Source organism: Strix uralensis, chromosome 5, assembly GCF_047716275.1.
Source record: "Strix uralensis isolate ZFMK-TIS-50842 chromosome 5, bStrUra1, whole genome shotgun sequence".
NCBI lineage: Eukaryota > Metazoa > Chordata > Aves > Strigiformes > Strigidae > Strix > Strix uralensis.
Window position 1 is genome coordinate 56,206,550 of NC_133976.1, and position 13,893 is coordinate 56,220,442.

General features: G+C 41.9%; 1 protein-coding gene across 1 annotated transcript in view; it reads left to right on the top strand.

Moving 5' to 3' along the window:
• Positions 1–403: 403 nt before the first annotated feature.
• Positions 404–13,893, top strand: part of UBN2 (ubinuclein 2) — a 55,107-nt gene continuing 41,617 nt past the window's right edge. Inside the window, exons 1-3 of the mRNA XM_074870980.1 lie at positions 404–888; positions 5,501–5,593; positions 9,731–9,832. Of these exons, the coding sequence (XP_074727081.1) occupies positions 421–888; positions 5,501–5,593; positions 9,731–9,832 (663 nt within the window). The 5' untranslated portion in view covers positions 404–420. The remainder of the gene's footprint in view (positions 889–5,500; positions 5,594–9,730; positions 9,833–13,893) is intronic.

Below are 13,893 nucleotides of genomic sequence, written 5' to 3' on the forward strand. Positions count from 1 at the left end.
CGGCGGGCCGCGGGCCCTTTAAGGCGCCGACGGCGGGCAGCGTGCACATCGCCAAGGCAACTGGGGGCGGGCGCCGGCGGCCGCGGCGTGTAGGCGCCGGCGGCCGCGCTGACGTCGGGGGAAGCTGAGCAATAACAACAGCGACGCGGGGCGGCGCGCCGGCGTCGGCGGCCGCGGTGCGCCTGCGCGGCCTGCGGGCCTGCTTCTATTTATGTGGGGGGGCGCCAAGATGGCGGGGGTGGAGGCGGCGAGGAGAACGTAGGGGGCAGCTCCGACCGGGCGGCGGAGGGGGGGGAGGGGAGAGGGAGGAGGAGGAGGAGCCGGTGGGAGGGAGCGCAGAGAGCGGTGTCACCGAACGCGTGAGGCGGGGGCCGGCGGACGGCGGGCGGGCGGGGGGTGGGTGGGGGGGGGCGGCGGAGGATGGCGGAGCCGCGCCGGGTGCCGTTCATTAGCCTGTCACCCGTGAGGCGCCGCGAGGGCGAGAGCCCGGCGCTGGAGCGGGAGCCGGGGGGCCGCGAGCCGGAGCCGCCACCGGCGGGCCGCGAGGCGCCGCTGTTGGCGCCGCCGGAGCCGCCGCACGAGCTCTCCCGGCCGGAGCCGCCGCCGCCGCCGCCCCGCGAGAGCGCCGCCCGCCTGGAGCCGCCCCGCGAGCCCGGCCGGCCCGAGCAGCCGCCGCAGCGGGAGCCCCCCCGGCCCGAGCCGCCGCCGCTGCCGCCGCCGCAGCTACCGCCGCCGCCGCGCCAGAGCAGCCGGCAGGAGCCGCCGCCGCCGCAGGAGGCGCTCCCGCTCCGCCAGACGGTCCGCCTGGAGGTGGTGCTGAAGGACCCCACCGAGGAGGGCTGCGTGGAGTTCAGCTACCCGGAGCTGCTGCTGTGCGGGGACTCGCGGGTACGGGACCTCCCCTTCCCCCTCCCCCTCCCCTCCCGCCGGCCGGGCCCCGCCGCGCTTCTTCCTCCTCCTCCTCCTCCTCCTCCCCCGCCCCTTCCCCCCCCTCCCTGCGGCGGGCAGTCCCCGGCCTCGCCGATAACGTTATCGAGTGGCCCCGTGCTGCTCGGGGGTGGTCCCGGCCCGGCGGGGCGGCGCCCTGGAGGGAAGTCCGGCGGCGTCGCCGTCGCTCCGGGCTCCTCCTGGTGCTGAGGCTGCGCCTGTGCTCACGGGGGGAAGGGGAGGCTTCGCACTTGTCCCTGAGCCGGCCGAGGGCTCCCGGGTGGTTTTTCCGGGAGCTCCTGGCATTTGCTGCGAGCAGGGGCGGGGGAGCGCCAGTGCCTTGTGCCCTGCTTACCCCAGCTGCCCTCCCTCCCGTTTGCCTGCCCGGGCAGCGGTAGTGTCGCATCCTCCCTTCCTGAGAGCTTTTTCCGGCAGCTGAACGAAACTGTTACCGTGCCGGTCTGTTTTCCGGATTGTCTGTAGGCTGTGTGCAGGTAAATCGAAGAGTTATTGGCCCGGCTCTGCTACAAGCCTTGAGAAGCAGTGAAGTGAGCGTTAGCAGACTCATTAGAGATGAGTTTCAGCAGCCTTGGCGGGGCAGGGATGAATGAGAGTTAATGTTGTGGAAACTATAACCTCACCTGTAACTGTTAAGAACTTAAAGAAAAAAAAAGCACTTTCCCTTTTCCTGTTCCTCCCAACCAGAAAATATTTGGTACTCCAACTGCTTTGGTTTTTGAGGAGAAAAAGTTCTCTGCATAAGCTTAAGAAGCAAGCAGCATTAGCCAATCAACAGGACCCACTGTTCAAGTAGGAAGGAGAGACGCATGTCCTTAAGCTGATCACATTTAAGCCACTCAGTGAGTTGAGGATACCAGTGAAGTTGCACTTGATTTAAATAGTTGTGGCTCCTCTTAATTCTGATCCACAGACAACTGTAGAGGAGGTTTATTTCTTGTTGGTAAGGGCAGGGGGCAAGGAAGTAACTACTGCAGAGGAGGTTGTGGTAGTTGTGGTGATAAAAGCGAATCTCAAGTACCAGTACTGATATTGCCATTGGATTTTTCATCCAGCACAAACTCAAGAATGGTTAAAACTGGTTTTACAAACCAAAATGTTTCTAGGTGATGATGATGCTGTAACTATATTTGGCAGCCTGCTCACTTTCTGTTCTGTAGTAGGAGGGATGTATACACTGGGTTGTGTTCAAATGTGGAAGACAGAAAAATCAATGACCAACTGTAATCCCTCTGAGATTTTCTCATGCAAGTTAAAAGGTTCCTTCTGTTCATCCTGTCCTACAACTGTTGTGGACAAACAGTGCCAGTTAATGACTCCTCTGAGTTGGTGTAGCATAAGCACGCTGCTCTGTGAAATGCCATCTTTCTGAGCAGTTCGTGTATGAAAGTGAAAACTGTGTTAGTAGTGTTTTAGAAGTGGCTTAAGTATGTGGAGGTTGACTTTTCCCTTTGGCAGTTCCCAGTTCCATAACTGCCTTTTTTTCTGTAGGCTGGTAGTATGTTAATTGCATAATTGGGGGAAAATGGCTTTTTATGTAGTTCTGATGCAAATTCCATGTCTTCTGGGGGGTAGCAGTGATTTAGGGGATTTTTGGTACAGTTGGGATCAGAGACTTTTTAAGGTAGAAATACTTTAGAAGAAATTGTGTATGTTTTTCAGCTCTCTGTAGAGGCCATGATGGATTCTTGGATCCATCCATGGATGGATCATAATGGCCTGTCTATTACTGGACTGTGTAGAACAATCAGCTGATTATAAAGTGTCATAAATTGTCATCCTTTTAAAGTGATTCTGGACTCTTATTCTTGTTTAAAAACTGATGTGTACTTGGCCCTGGCCCTGTCAGTTTAACTTCTTGCTTGCTATATGGTAGAAGCTGGAAAAGCTACTCTGATATGGGAGGGAGAATTTAAAATCTTGTATTAATTGACATGAAGAGAGAGGGGAAACACGTGTTATCCAGCAACAAAATTAGCGCATGCTGGTTCCTTCACAGTTAAAGCAAATACAAGAGGAGAATTTGCTCTGCACAGTGCAGGAGGCTTAGGAAGACAGAAGTCTGACTTTTACCCTGGTATGTAACCTGTTCCAAGTCCTACAATAAAAAAAAGTGAAAGGAAAACTGATCCTGCTTGTGGAGTAGAATAGCTATGGTGATTTATATCAGTTAATGCAACAGAGAAAACTACCTTGTTAAAATGAAGCTTGACCAAGAAGCGCCTTGCCCTCTACCACTTTTCTGGAGATTCTGAGATTTGCTTTAGGTAGTATCTAGTTAGCAGTTGATGCTGTGGTTTTAAGTGGAGTTTTAGAATTCCAAATTTGTTGTTTTAGTAATGATTCAGTTTTAAATGAACAGTTCACATGAACTTAGCTATGCAAACTGTTTTTGTAGGGTGAAGATTGATTGGGTTTTCTGAAAGCTGTTGTTGACTCCTTATCCCTTATAAGAAGTAGCTCGACTTCCTTATAACTCTTCCCATTAAAATTCAACATTACAAAATTAGGAGCTTGTCCTGTAGCGTTGCTTGGAACTGGAGCAACCAAAAAAGGTTCTCCAGTGGCAGACTGTTCTGAGGAAGGCAAGGACTGGTGCCCAGGAATAACTTCAAACATTGCTTTAATAGGTCTCTTAATGAAACGGTAGAGAATCCCAGAATGTATTTGACAGGATGAGTGCAACTTCTTTTTTTTTTTTTATTCCAAATTTGGGTTCCTAGCCTGAATCAGAAGCTAGTGGAAATATTAGAAACTTGTGCTGTCCTTGTCCTGCTCCTTTTGCCTTGATAAAGAACATCCTTTGATAGGGTTGTTGGTAGAGTTCATCTTTTGGAAGGAATTATTTATATAAGGTTTTTGAATGGGACTAATAAGAGTGTGGTTGAAGAGTTTATTTGCCTCTTAAAAACTGGCAGAAGTGAAAGCGCACTCCCTTTTCTGTTGGTGTAATTGAAGCTTGGTGCATAAAACTGAACTCAGAGCAGATGAGCCAGAAGCCCAAGCTGGCTTCTGTCAAGCAGGCTGTAAAGGTGCTGAAGTAATAATGTCTTAAAGTTACTGCAAAATCTAAGAGTTGTCTATGAGAGCCCTTGGAAACCATCAACACTAAAACTTGCTTGAATTCAAGATTTCAATAGTGCTTAACTGATCAAAGTGATAGTGAGCTACAGCTTTGAGGATTTGGTGAAGAGAGGCAAGTTAACACTTCAGTACTAAATTTTCCTTGACCTCTGGCTTCAACCTTGTCTCATTTCACAGTTTAAAAAACTCACATTCGCCTAGCAGATGATGTGGAATAGGTTTTTGCAGCTAAAAATGGAGAAAATGGTGTTGCATGAACTGAACAGTATTTTATATTTAATTATGAGTGCAGGAAATATGTAACTTAAACTTATGTTTTAGGATTAAGTATAACCTCTATTAATTTTTTCTCTAAATACTCAGTTTAGAAAATGTAAGATAATTATGTGGTGTTTGCAGTTTTGCTCAGCTTACCTTCCTCATTATACTGGTCTTGATACTATTGAGCTAGTCTGTTGTTATTTGGTCACCATTTAGTCAATATATTGGCTTTTCATACTGTGGAGGCAGAATCTTGCTTTTCTGAATTTAGTGTTGTGCTTTTGTTCTGTCTTAGTCTACCATAAGTCTTCATTTATTCATTGATGAGTGGTCCATGTGCAGTGAAGTTAGTTGCCATCCATAAAGTTCCATAAAATGGAACCCCATTCTACCATATCTTAGTATCCCAGTACCTTCCCCCGCTTCCAACAATTACTGTATTTTGTGTGAACTCTAATTTGAAGAAGTTAGCCCTGTTTTTCTGTCATACCTTATTTTCAAAAGAAAAGCACTTCATTGATTCTGTGTCAGTGAAAACCTCTTTCTCAAAAAAAAAAACAAAAGGGGGGGGGGGGTACTTCCTGCTTATTTGTACAGCTGGGATATTAAATCTCTGTTGTCCTCATGGCTGCCATAGTGGCAATTTTGTAGAATTCATGCTATGATTACTGAAATTATCTGAAGAAAAAAGTAACAGTACAGGAGTTAAAGGAGTTACATTAGTTATGGTTGTAACTTACTGAGGTTTTTGACTGGCTGCTTCCCTGCTGATTAGCATAGCAGGTACATCTTGTATCTAGATGTGTTGTATCTGGAAGGATCACAGCACAAATAAGAGGCACCAGTGGAAGCAGGAATGAAAGGAGTTGTATTTAGAGAGAGTTCTTTCTCTTCGAACCTCAAATAGCCATAGTTCTCTCTTATGCTTACACTTTCAGTTGAGGTTGTAGTGGAATGCTTGGGAAAATATAAATCTGAGTCTTTCTGTTTGTGTTCTCATTAACTTTTCTGTTTGTGTTCTCATTAGAGGAAAAGTAGCAATGATAATTGAGCGGGTCAAACTAATTTTTAGAGAATAAAGTACTTGGACTCAGCATAAATTCCGAGTACTTAGTCATCAAAGCATTGTTTATCAACATTTAATAGGTTTTTATTAGATGCACTCTGTATGTTTCTTACGGAATGAATATTTAACTTCTGCATTTTTCAGAAGAAATCGGTTCACTCAGAAGATCCATTTAATGATGAACAACGTGAGCGGCATGAAGTAGAAATGCTAGCCAAGAAGTTCGAGGCAAAATATGTGAGTTACTGTACCTGTATTAAAATAACAAATATTTAATAGTGATGCTGTAGAGATGTTAACATCAGGTTTTTTTCCTGAATAGGGTTGCTAATGTGTTGTCAAATGACTTCTGTACACTTCAGAGCTGACTGTCTCATTATTTCATTTAAGCTGCTTGAAGCTGCTACAGGCTTATTAGACAAGTCTGCTAAATAGATTTGTCTAAAGGATGATATAGCATGTGAAACTATTCTTGGAAAAGCTTCCTATATAAATACAACTGAGTAATAGATGCAGGTCAATATTCATGATAAATACTGTGCCAGAGGAAAGAATTTTTATGTAATGCTGTGGTGCACTATTGAACAGCTTTTCTGTTTGGGCTAAATACTGATGAATCTTCATGAATTTCTGACTGGTTTGGAATGCTTCCATAGGAAGTTATTGTTGAATAATAAGTCATTGCTTGATGAGTTTATCTTGTAGCTGCCAGCTGCCTAAAGTTACTCTGCTGACTCCTGGAAGTGTAGCATGAATGACTTGAACAACACTAGGTAGTAACATAAAAAGGCTTTCACTAATAAATGAAGGTAGAAATTGGAAAATGTTGACTAAAACCACACCCAAACAGGTCTCTAAGAATTCATATGGGTAGGGTTGGATGATTAATTCTGAGCTGGCTATCAAAACCCATCATCATGCTTAGGCATGTTGATATTCTGGATTACAAATGGAGCACCTCAATAATAAAGAAGGAAAATGAGCAGTCATTTGTATCTTTTGCTATTAATATACATATTAAAATCTTTCTTGTCTGACTTGGGGTTTTTTTTACTGGCAAAGGCAGATTTTTCTGAGTACCCAGTCTACACATTCTGTAGAACTAATTGCTATTTCAGGGCATGTTTGCTGTGATACATAACAAAAGAAACCCTTAAACTGAACAGAATCATTTTCATCTTTTGGAGGGATTGGTGGAACCAGTGAATTGAGAAGGGAGTTCCAGAATACTGTTTGCTTTTCATTTGAATGATAAATTATTTTTTGACCATGAGAGAAAAATGTTTCAACTGTACTTTTCTAGAAAACTCATTTCCATAACACAAGTTAAGGATTTTATAATGTCCCAGAACAAGTTGCTCAACTGCAGCAGATGAAAGTCAGAGTAGAGCATGTAAAGCAATATATGTAGGAGGGAGTGGTAGTGGAAGCAATCTAATTTTACATACACATTTAAGCATACATCAAAGCTAAACATGTGCATTTATGGACAAAACATGGTGTTATTAGACTTTCAAAAACTTGAGTTCAGTGCTCAGTAGCCATAAAAAGGGGCAAATAGATACTTTTAACTGTTAGAAAGCAGTAAGTAACAAAAACTATAATTTTACAACAATGCCGCACTTGTATCTTGATTACTATTTGCACTTCTGATTTCTTGCCTTTCTCTCATTCTCTGTCATAGCTTATGTCCTTCAGCCTACAAAATTCCTGGAAGGGGAATGTCTTCTGTATAAAGAATAACTTACTAGGTTAGGGCCGCTAGCATGGAGAGCAGCAAGGCATTAATAGTTCTTGTGTTAGATACTCCCTGTCCTTTCTCTCTTCTAGTGAGAACAATCAGTCTCTACTTACCATCCATGCTCAGAGGCATTGCATCTCTGTACAGTGACCCAGTACAATTGCTTGTGTTCTGACAACATCCAGCCATCTTCTGATTCTTGTAGTGAGATGTTTGCTCCTTAGCTTAAACTAGAACAGGGACCCCATGAAGTAGATACCCATTCTCTTCTTTTTAACAGTGGTTTGTAACAGTGTAAAAGTAATCACTGGTGGTATGAAAAAGTAGTAGAGGGTTTTTTCAGGTTTGCAGGAAGTAATATATCCTCCTCAAACTAATTAGATATTACTTATCTATATCCATTTAAAATGGAGTCGAACAATCTGTTTAATCATAGCACGTGTGGCAGTACTTCTCAAAAAATTGGTGCATGAAGAACAGTCTTCATTGAAGACTTTCTCCTTTTCAGATGAATTCCTGTAGTCATAATCAAATCAGTACAATACTGGATATATCTTACAGATACTAAGAAAAAGCCTATGAATAAATACATTTTCATAAAACAAGATGCATAAAGTTAATGTACCATTTGTTTACTCGATTATTCAGAAATTTTTTGCAATTGCTGTACGTTTTAAACACCAGCATAAAAATCTGTTCCAAATGGTTCCCACTTTCATTCTTTTGATTACTGTTATTCTCTAGACGAAATCAAACACTGTGTTGTAAAAACATAATATTAAATCTTGGATGATACTGTACATAACGTAAGAATTTTTACTGGAACAAAACAAAGGTCCATCTAATGGATGGTAGCATAGTCCTCTGACACTAGTGGAATCTCACTCATACTTGAAAGTATAACATAGTAAGCGTTCATTGATATTACTTCACTGTGCCTGTCTAGCAATCGGGCTTAATTTCTCCCAAAGCCAAAGGCTGTGTGTTTAACTACCCTTTGTGTAGCTTTCTGCCATAAATTTGCCAGATCATTTTGAGTTCACTGAATTTCACATTGTGTTTATGGCACCGAGTACCATGATGATTATGTTGTATGAAAACATACTTTGTGTTTAAACCTGATGAGTTCACTTGGTGCTCTGTAGTTTCTGTATTGTAAAAAAGAGCAAAATATTTCCTGTTCTTCTGCATGCTGCATGTGATTCTGATGCTATCATCTAAATTCAGCCCTTTTGCTCCTCAGGTGAAGTGTCTTAACATTCTGTTATTGCACAGAAGCAGTGTTTATTACCTTTAAACATCCTTGTTGGCTTACCATTCCCTTTTTTGTTCTAATTTCTTTTTTTAAATGAAAGGATATTAATGGTAGGGTGCCCTAATTTATCGGTGACATAATGATGACTTCTGGTTTTGTTCTCTGTTCCTTTTTTCATAAGTCCCAATTCTTTTCCTTTTTGACAACTCTTGGTTGTTGAGCAAATGTCATAGAACTGTGTGTAACAACTCCAGTGCTTCCTGAGCAGCATAACAAATTGGGAGCACCCTGTATTTTTTTCTCGTTTTGATTGCAATTCCTTTATGTGGATTACCTTGCTTTTATTGATAGTGAATTCAACTGATGATTTATCATACGAAGTTCAGAGAAACTGTGAGGTCTTCCAGTGATTCTTCAGTTGTCTTTTTATGTACTATCCTGAGTAATTTGTCATATCACACCCCACCCCACCACACTGTTAGCCCTCTCTGTTGCTTCTAGAGATGAATGAATACACATTCCTTGGTGATTTCACTGCTCACTTTCTCTGCCAGAATTAAATATTTATTCGTATCCTTTCTTTCCTAGCCTTAAACTAGACATTAATTTGAGTAGACCTTCCCTCTTATCCCATGATCTTTGGATCTTTGGACCTTTTTTAAAGCATTTGAAGTACTGCTTCCTTCTACCAAAATTCTTTCCTGCTCTGGAATGTGTATTCTTGTGCCTGTTGGTTCTGTTCTATATCACTTCTATTAACTTGCCCAATACAGAGGTCAGGTTTACTGGTTTATAGACTCTGCTGTGGCCCTTGAAAAATTCTTCAAAAATTGGCATTGTATTTGCCACCTAGTCCTGTTGGGCAAAGGTTGTTTAAACCTTAGGTTACATGCCACAGTTAATTTGTGGAACTCATATTTGAGTTTTCTGAATACTTGCATGAGTACTATTTGCAGCCTCAGGAACTAGACATCTTAATTGTTGTAGTATCATGACTGCTTATGTTCTGGGACAAAGGTTGGAGGAACTCTATTGGGAAAGGTGAAAAGCTTCAGTAAACACTGATGCAGATAATCCCTTCCATTCTTCTGCTGTGTCCTTGCATCCTCAAGGAAGATCTCGGTCACGCAGAAACCAGGTGGCTAGTGAATACCTTTCAGGGATGATTCTGGTGAGGCTATAGTAAAGCATGTTTGACAGAACTCATTCCTGTGTGAAAGTTTTCATTAGTCATCAAACCATCTTCAGGGAAGCACCCAAGAAAGCAAAACTGTTAATTCCTTGACTGACCATCATCCCTCCAATGCCTTATGTTTTGTAGACTTTAGTACATTGGTTCCCCATTTCACAAATGATATGATGCTTGCTTTGTTTTCAGGGTGGAAAGCCCCACAAACATCGGAAGGATCGCCTGCAGGATCTAATTGATATAGGTTATGGTTATGATGAAACAGACCCTTTCATTGATAATTCTGAAGCGGTAAGTCTCACCAAAGCAGCAAGAAGAAATAAGACAATACCTTTTTTTTTTTGTTGAAGAGGAAAGGTAAGGGAAAATACTTTGTGCCCGTGTATAACTGGTATGGAGCTAAAGGGCATACTACGTTGGGAATCCCATGAATGATTGTATTTGTAATCTCATTCAGATATCATTATGCACTGCAAGAATTAAGAAAACTATTGCTATATCACATAATTTTCCAGCTTTAGAAATTAAATTATTTTTATTTGCGCCCTTCATTTACTGTAGACTGAAATTACACCAGCTCTGTTTAGTTTCTTGTACTAGCTATCTGGATTATTAGTAGATTACTGGTGTTAAATTTCCTGCATTAGATCAGGAAGGTATTCTGCTCTTAAAAACCAGTAAGAATAGGATGGTTATTCTAAACATTCACCAAATGTGCCTGAAAAATTGGAGATAAAACAGTTTGGTTAAACAGTAGGATATTACAGCTTATTTTGACTGAATATTTTTCAGAAATGAAAACACATCTTGAAGTAAAAGAAAAAGGTACTAGGTGCAGGCAACATCAGGAAGTTTATAAGAGGCATTTGAAGATATTTTAGAGGGGATATATGAAATTATAAAAATGAAGAAGTGAGTGGGTGATAAAAACAGCTTGGAGAGCTCCTATAATTCTCCTTTATTAGATGCCAGCAATAAGTAGGTGTCCCGTTTAGTCAAGTAAAAATGAACAAAAAAAACCAACAAAAACCACCTGACACTTTAGCCAGCCTTCAGTTTCTTCCACTGCTGAGTGACACTGGGCAAAGCAGCAATGATCTGCTACTCTGAAGAGGAGAGAGGTAAAAGTCTGAGTGGGAGAAGAAAGATGATGAAAAGGAGTTGTGAGAAAAGAGTAAGAAAAGCACAGAAGTGCATTGCTTAGCATACATTATGTCAAGCCTCCTTTTGAATGTGGTAGTAGATCTGGGAAACTATAAAACTTTGTAAAGAGTTTCTGTGAACATTGAGCTGTGAGGTTTCTAGCATATAGATGTTGCAATGAATATTAAGAACTGTATGAGGTGCACAGAAGGTGTGCTGCAGAGCTGACACCTTGAGCGAAAGAAGTTCAGCTGTTGACCACAGTGGATAGCAGGCTGAGCTCAACTGTGTGTTGTTAGTTTTTGAAGTAGGTCTGAAAGCGCGTGAACAAGTTGCGTGAAAAGTGAGTTTGCTGTAAATGCTTATTGTAGCTTGTATCAGTTTGTCCTTTTTCTTGGTCTAGATTAAAATTTCAGTTGAACTTGCCAATATTAAACTGTCCTATCATTATCCCTCTACTTTTGGTTGTGCTGCTGGAACAATATTGAGGCCTAAGCCTTGGTATGCCCTTTCCAAAGGTCAGTAAGAACGTGCTTCACTCCTGCTGAAAAACCACTTGAGCCTATAGGCTTACCTAGTTTCTCACTGTTGTTTAAGCTAACCATCCTCGGTTTTGAAATTTTACAGACCCAAGTTGTATCTTGTTTTTTCTGGACTTATTGTGACCTATTACAGATCAGATACGTGCTTTGGATAACTTTCAGTACTCCATAGTACGGGTCTCTGTCAAAGATGTATGTGAGTCTAGCAGGGTTGAACACTCACTGGTGTGTTAGTACTTCTCATACTGTGCCTTCTTCCAGTGCTGTTCTTGTTACCAGCAGCAGATCTGTTAAGTTTGCAGGAGCATTTACTTCTGATATTTCTTGCCAGACTCATTGCAAGAACATACAAAAGGCAGTTGTTAGAGGACCAGATGGTTGCATCATGTGGTAGCTGTGGAAGCTACTGGGGAGAATGGTGTATTCTCTAAAGATTGCTCTCCTGAGCAAATCATTATGCCTTGTGTCTGTTACAAATACAGACTAGTGAGAGGCCATCTCTGTTTTGCTTTTATCCTCGTTTCTGTATAGAAAAGAAAAAAAAAAATGCACTGTGTGCCAGCTGCAGTCTAAGTTACTGTTGCAGAGCTTAAGGGTCCTGTAATGTAGGAGTTAAGTTCAGCAAAATCTCTCATTCCATCTCAGATGCAAATGGGAAGTATTCAGAAAGAAAATCTGTGTGTCTGACTTGCACATCTTCTGTGTGGCCAGCTATTAAATCACCATGTACCCTGAGAAATGTCAGAACCAGGCCCAGCCTGGACTGACTTTCTTTTGGAATATACACTTTCTTACACAGAAAGGTATAATATCCTGGACACAAACACTTGAAAAATGAGTATGAGTGCCTCTTGAATTGCTCCAGGATTGGTGTCCTGTTGTCTTCCTCTGTATCCCAGAAAAAAATAATTGAAAGCTTTCTTACAATTTTAGTCCATTTTCTTGTCACAGGTGTGAAAGAAATACTGAGCTCTTTGGCACTGAAACAGATTTGTTCCATAGCTTTAGAGATATTTTCCTTCTAAAAACATATTTTGAGGTAATGCAATCAAATATTATTCAAGAAATCAAACAAATAAAACACTATGCCTGTTTTTAGCAGATATTGTAATTGAGTTAAGGAATCATGCTTCCTTTGGATCCATTTCCAACTAAGCAATTTTGTACATGTAACATAGGTGCATATATAACAAATACCATATGTAACATTGTATTTGGGTCCTTCAAGGATCAAGGAAGGCAGTTGTTCTGCTTGTTTCCTTGAGGGCAGATATTAGGGTCAAGAGCAGGGAATCTGCTAATGGTGTAATTCTCAGGTAATGGATTTTAATGGGGCTGGAGTACAGACAGGTACAGAATATGTGTTTCTGGAGGAAAGTGCTGATAGAAGGGACCTTATCCTAAGCAAAGAGATTTTTTTTTTCTGTCAGACTCTTCAAAGGGCACTGGTACTTGCCCTCATGAAGCAGTGTTAATTTGGGGCTGCTTAGTAGGCTAGATTGGCATTGTTTACCTTCTGTGAAAATGAAAACCATGCATGAGATTCTTAGATTTGCTTTTCCTTGTTTACTCTGGAAAGAATTAGTACTTTCCTACAGCATAGTAAAGACTTCAGCAGCATGACTGCGTGAAGACCATCAAAGACCTTGTGGCTGCTGAAACACAGAAAAGTAAGGGCTCCTGAAGAGCAATTCAGTGAACTCAGACGTGAAGCCAACGAGAGGAAAATATTGCAGAAAGGTTCTTGGGTACTTTTTATCCCAAGTGACACTGTCAGTTCCTACCTCCCATCTTCCTTCAGACTTGTCTCCTGTTACAAGAACAAGTACCTAGTTAAAGTTTGCTGTTTGCTTTGCATGTATCTGGTGTATATGCTGTTCACTTTTTAACCTTGCTGTCCTTAGAAAATTTTTAGCTGGTCCTGTTTGGAAGAAGTGGCTTTTCCTCTCTGAATTGAATTGCAGACAAGTGGGAAATCCATGCTTCAGTCTATACAGTGGATATTTTTGGATTGAGCATTTTGACTGTAGTCAGTGGGTTGTGAACTCTTCATTCCAGAAAAAAATGTAAATGAAGACCATCTTACTATTGTTTCTAACCTCTATGTAGTGGTTAGTCTGATGGCAAGTCCTAATGTTTGCTTATCTTAATGGACCTCTGTGGTGGTAATACACACAATGTTCATAATCTGAAAAGAACATTATCCCTCCTCAGTGCTTCCACTGCTTTGGTGGTTTTGCTGTAGTGTAAACTGTCCAGAACTACATTCTTTTTTGAATGGCATTCCTGTAGATTTCTGCTCCCCCTCTATTTTTCCTGCATGCACATATATGCGTATACGTGCACATTGGCCTGGATTGGCTGGACTACTTGCTCTTGTGATGACCTCTGAATATTTGGTTGGTTGAATACCTTCCTGACAATGTAAGCTTTATATAGATAAGAGATTCCAGGGGAATACAGTGCATTCTGAGCTTTCTGCTATGTAATATAGAACAGGGATCTGAAGTAATACATGATGCTTAGTGAAAAAGTGGGCAGTTTTCTTATACTCGGAGGTAACAAGACTTGCACATCCAAAATAAAGACCAGTTAGCACCTTTCCCCATGTTGGGTAGATAAATGCTGAGGGAGAACCATCCACCTAGAAATCTGTAAGCAGTGCAA